The 5,675-nt window shown below is 40.5% G+C and overlaps 1 protein-coding gene across 1 annotated transcript; it reads right to left on the bottom strand.

Annotated features, from left to right (window-relative positions):
• Positions 1 to 748: 748 nt before the first annotated feature.
• MTERF2 (mitochondrial transcription termination factor 2) lies at positions 749 to 4,073 on the bottom strand. The gene is made up of 2 exons (XM_009872843.1): positions 4,049 to 4,073; positions 749 to 1,974 (listed from the first exon to the last, which is right to left on the bottom strand). The coding sequence occupies exon 2, from the start codon at positions 1,943 to 1,945 to the stop codon at positions 749 to 751; it is 1,197 nt and encodes a 398-aa protein (XP_009871145.1). The 5' UTR covers positions 1,946 to 1,974; positions 4,049 to 4,073.
• Between the last annotated feature and the right edge of the window lie 1,602 nt (positions 4,074 to 5,675).

Raw genomic sequence — 5,675 nt, 5'->3', positions numbered from 1 at the left:
TTCCCTAACCTTTTCTCTCCTCAAGCCTTACTAGAAAAGAAGAACTAGGCAACAGCAATAAATAGATCTCGCTTGCCCAAAACCTGTTGTGAAAGGAGTAAATTTTGAAGTATCAAAAATGTAAAGGAGGTTGTCTTGTAGGTGCTTGTGTTATGGTTCGTACTAGGGCGTCACTGCAGCAGCCACTAAATACAAAATATTATGTCCTGCCCCGTTCTCAGACTCTGCTCTGGCTTGGCTTTCCTGCCCAAGAATTCTGCTGCAGGTCTGGGCTACAGCTACTTACTGCAGCAATAAGGAACAGAACTCCAAAAGAGTCTCCAAAAGTCAGTGAACCAGCACGTTAATGAACAGTGCTGGGAAAACAACCCTCCTTTTTTCTTTCTCAGATAAAGACTGCTAATTGCTACCACACGCTGGACTGCGCAGTGACAGAGCTGAAAATCTGAAGCAGTTAATGCCTGCTTAGAAAAGGAAATGTAACGGAACCAAAGAAATATACGATAAAACCCTGTGAAGTAGTCCCTGGGGAAAAAAGGCAACCTTCATCATAACTAGCTCCTATGATATTATTTGAAAGCATTAGAAAGTTACTATTGTATAATAAACATGTGCCTAAGACCCACCCGAGGACAAAATACAATGTGAGACTACAATCTGGTTAATGTTACTTTTGGTTTGGCTCTTCTCAAAGAACCAACATTTCTTTTTTTGATAATTTTCTTTTGCATAAAGTACAGCATTCAAATTAATCTTCAACGTGTAGAGGAGCAACAGGATTAAAAATTGGTCTCTCCTTCTTTGATTGTATCTTACCATAATTGACTTCAAAATCTTTCTTAGTACCAGTCAGGCTTTCCAGATTTCCACTCTTTATATCATATCCCAAAGCAGAAAGTTTTTTAATTCGGTACTGAACAATTTGCGTTGTCAACTCGAGCACCGTTGGTGTGTCTCTAATCTGCGTGACAGAAATTCCTTCCTTTAGTAGTCCTTCAAGTCGTTCTTCCAGAACTGGAACAGAATAGTAGAGAAGGGCTGGGCATTTCAGCACTAGCTCCTTTAGTTCTTGATCGCTGCACTTAAAGACATTTTTGGAAAAAAGCACACTCTTCTGCATAGTAGCTGGAGTAAGCTGAAAAATAAAACCTTTCAGTTTAGACAGCAGCTGTAGAACTTCATGGTCAGTGAAATCATTCTTCTGGAGAAATTCCAAGTTCTCCTGGATTGTCATGGAGGTATTTAATAAAATAAATGGATTTTGGCTCAGTAGCTTCAGTATCCAGATCTTCATATTTGCATCAGAACCTCCTAAACTTAAATAATTTCTTTGCAATGTTTCTATCACATTTCTGGTTTTCTCCACAGGATTGTAGAAAATACTGGGTGCACTTGTCAAGAACCTGGTGATTATATTATTCTTAAGTCCCAGCTCTTGAAAAAAGAGTATATTAGCCTTCTGGTTCTCATGATACTGAGTAGTGAAAAAAGACTCTGGAAATTGCTCTATTAATTTAATCAACTGTTTTTCATTCTGGCATACTAATTGCCATAGAGCTCTTTGAGAGTTTATCTCTGCAGGGGTATGGAGAATTGCCTCTGGGCAGCGTTCTAAGATGCTGGCTACAGCCGCCTCGTTGGCTCCCATTTCTTGTAAGATACCAGCAATTTCTTTAACATAGGCCACATCCTGAAGAAGGACCCATTCTTTTAGTCTGCGTATTTTCTTGATGTCAACTGACAATCCATAGAGACTCTCAATGGTTTTTTTATTCTCCTCTCTTGATCTTGTATCAGTTGTGTAAGTGGAATGCATCAGGAAGCTTCTGTTTGGTGCTTCAGTCCATACTGGTGAAAAATTCAATCCCATGTTACAGTACCGAGATCTGGCCAACACAAGAGTAACTGTGTCTTTCGCACCATGAGTGACTCCTCTCAACATCATGAAATCCAGCCCTGGGGAGAGAGAACAACCATAAGAAAGCGCATGTAAGGCACATTAGTGCTCCAAGACACTGATACTTAGACTGAGCTGGCATAAGCAATTACTCTCAGCGATGCTTTTTGTTATTAGCACAAAATTCAGCTTTCTTGGGAAAGCAGGGGGAGAAAATACTTTTGAAAGGTTAATGTTCTGACAGGTGCCTCACTGGAACAATAACGTGCTGATGCAACGGAGCTGATGTGGGGGCAGCACTCTGGCCATATAAATGCTTCCAGATGTAGAAGAACCAAACCGTCAGTCGTTTCCTGCAGCTAACAGTGTTACTGTGTTAAAGCTCACTGACACTCTACTAGAAAAATGTTTCATGCAATTTAATTTGACTAATTCTACAAAATGAATTAAAGAAAGGAAAAAAAAAAGGCAGATTAAATATCTTTCTTAACCCTTCTGAGTGTATTTGCTTAACTTCTCAAGCATTGTTTGGAGCATGACTTTCTCTGTCATGTGTCAGAGACACGTGTCAGTGCTTCTTCGAGCAGCAGTTTGCAGCATAACTGCATTTTGAAATTGTTCTTGTTCTAACTAAGGGAAAAAAATCGTTGAAACATTTATGTGTGTGTGTTTTGCTAGCTGAGTCTGTTAATTGGGTTCTGAATAAGCACACTGGCATTTTAGGCGAGGAAGCAAGTACACCTGTAACATTTTCAAGCCTTTGCGTGCCTTCTGTGCTACAGCTGCCCTTTGCACTGACAGAATCGCAGAATGTTCGGGGTTGGAAGGGACCTCCAAAGATCATCTAGTCCAACCCCCCTGCCAGAGCAGGATCCCCTAGGGCAGCCATACAGGAACGGGTCCAGGTGGGTTTTGAATGTCTCCAGAGAAGGAGACTCCACAACCCCTCTGGGCAGCCTGTGCCCGTGCTTGTTACCCTCATGGTTAAGAAGTATTTCCTTATGTTTAGGATGAACCTCCTCTTTTCCAGTTTGTGATGGTTAATTCTGATGCCTTATTTCTGTCTCCAGGTCACTTCTGCCACTCCTGGAAGGCAGAGAGTTCTTGTGGAAGAGGCTCATGGCTGTGCTAGGGCCCACATAGCAACCACAGGGTAGTTGTGGGGAACCCCACACTCCACGTTTGCTCAAACTGGCTGCCAGCTATCACCAATAGCACATGCACTGCCACCTGCTCTGTGAGGGCCAAAGCAGCCACAGCAGTCAAAGGAAAGATATCATCAAGTGTATTTTTTAACTTTCCAGGTGGTGTTTTCATAATAACCTTCTGGAAGCACAAGAGCGTGGAAGGGAGAATCGCCGGTCTGTGAAACGCTCGCACAAATTGCCACTGTTGGTAACATGCTTAGAACTGCTCAAATTGAAAATGAGAAAAAAAAAATAAAATTTGTGCAGTTGAAAATTGTATTTGTACAGTTGCTTTCACCTTTCCAAAAGTACAGCATGTTTCAAAAAGCGCCTACATGTGCACTAAGTTAAATTATTTTAGGGTGGGGTTGTTTGTTTTTTTAGGAGAAGAAAGACTGTTAGGATCATGCAGTTTAATCTCCTGCATAACAGACCAAGAAGCCTATTGCAGGAACGGCTGCAGAGGGACACCTATAATCTTCTTTATAGCCCATTCTTTTAAGAAAATATATGGCTTATTTAGAGAACTTAAGTGATAGAGGCTCTATCTAAATGCCAGGTAATGTTAAATATTTTCAAGGGGTAAAATATTTTATCTCAAAAAGCAGACCTTTTTAAGTTGTTGTTTTCAGCCTCTAAAAGCTGGACTCTCGTTATGTTACTATGTCATGAACTAACTGAATATGGCATAAAAATAATTTTCAGTATCCAAGCTTACATTGTTAATAGAAGCTGTTTATTGGAAACTTGTCTCTTAGTATCATTTCAAATCCCTGAGGCAAAATCTTAACTGCCTAATGAAGCTGTTTGTGTCATAACCCCTGGGATAATGATTTTCTCTTCATAGACTTTGTGACCTGAGAAGTGCTGTCCAGCCAGCTCCACCACAGAACAAAGCAATTTTTCCCTCAGAGGCCCGAAAGCACTCTTTAAGTGTAGGTAAGTCACTTTTTGTGTGCTGACCTTTCCGTGTCCTGAAAAAGTGACTGTTTTACAGGGACTGTAAACTAAAGCTTCTCCTCCACAGCGAATGACACAGCTGCCTGTGGCCTTTGAGTAGTTCTACTGAATTTAGTGGGCCCAGTCAAAAATCTCTAAAGGATCACGGCTTTCTTCATTAATGCTTCAGCTCAGCTGGAAACTGCCAGCAAAATGAAGTACTGTTAAAATCGTTTAGGGTGTCAGATGATACTTCCAAAGTACAAACTGGAAAAATAAATAACCATGACTTTTACTTCAATGTGTAATCCTGCTGTTAAACAAAATTGCCTTGTGAGTAATGCAGGCACTTAAAATATAGTCATTTTATCTATTACAGAGCTTTTAAAAAATTCTGATATAGTAAATTGTGTTCTTCCGAGATCTGACATGGAAATGACTGTTATGTTCATTTAAAAGAAGCTTTATGTTGTCTGAAAACATTTGACATCACAGTCATTTTTTTCCTGTTGTTAGTGAGGATCATCCATGCAGAAACACTATAAAAGGAGTGAAAACTTTATTTGCTAAACTGCATTTGACTGGGGTGCTCAGGAGCCCTTCTAAGGCACTAAGCAAAATACGGCACACAGAATAAGATGAATGGATTTTAATGTCACAGTGTTCTATAAAAACTAAGAATATGATTAAGAGTTATGATTTGGTGTATTTCAGAGTCTGTAGATGACTGTATCACACTGCCAGGCTATGTAACCCACTCCAATAGTTCAGAGTTCTCTTAAAGCTCGTGCTGGATACTATTATAATATGCAGGACCTCACTGTAACATTTTACATGGTTGTATTACTGTGGGGATTGTAAATCAATTGAGAGATTAAAACAACCAGTTTACATGAGAGGTTTGCTCTCACTGCCAGAAGCATCCCCTTACCACCAGATGCTGTATTAGCAATAAGGAAGTGAAGTAGTGTCTGCCTGGAAGTTATCTGTGATCCTCCTCACTAGCACACTCGCAGTGACCTCTATCTACAGAGTAAAGGGATGTCCACTGTGCCTTTTGCAACCAGACTTGCCTATCCCGCATCGGCCTTTTTAGCCATCAGCACGCTTGTAGCAAGCGTGGGTAGAGCCCTTCCCATATCTTCGTTCGTGAAGCCTAGCCAGGAAGATGAAAGGGATAAGCTTAATTGTTCAATGAGACTCCTATGTATGTCTTCGATATCAAATAGATACTAGGATTGATTGGATGATTTGTCCCTCGTTTCATTCAAAATTCTGAATTTCTGAATGCGTATTTTGAGATTCAGATCTTACTTCTTGAAAAGAATGACTAGATTGAAGTTTGAATCAACCAGGAAAAGCAGAAGAGACAGGATACCCAGAAGGGATGAGATCTGAACAGCTTGTGAAGAAATTTGGAGTGATAATAGGTAGCAGTTTTGCAGAGCAGTGCGTAGGAGCATTCACGCTTCTGCACTGAGACAAAAAGAAGAATCCCTGCTTTGCATCAGTAGTGGAAGTGAGGCAATGACAGGTTGCAAAAATACACTAGACCAAAGTAAGGCTTTCTAGACAAAAACTGTAGGGGATCCTAGGGTGTTTCAGATTGGAAGGGAACTCAAGAGTTCAAAAGCAGGGTGTGCCATGAGATA

The sequence above is a fragment of the Apaloderma vittatum genome, unplaced genomic scaffold, assembly GCF_000703405.1.
Source record: "Apaloderma vittatum isolate BGI_N311 unplaced genomic scaffold, ASM70340v1 scaffold41087, whole genome shotgun sequence".
Lineage (NCBI taxonomy): Eukaryota > Metazoa > Chordata > Aves > Trogoniformes > Trogonidae > Apaloderma > Apaloderma vittatum.
This window is presented reverse-complemented; position numbering and strand designations above follow the sequence as displayed.

Coding starts and splice junctions, on each gene's coding strand:
- MTERF2 (XM_009872843.1), bottom strand. CDS start 1,945: ATGATGTTGAGAGGAGTCACTCATGGTGCGAAAGACACAGTTACTCTT.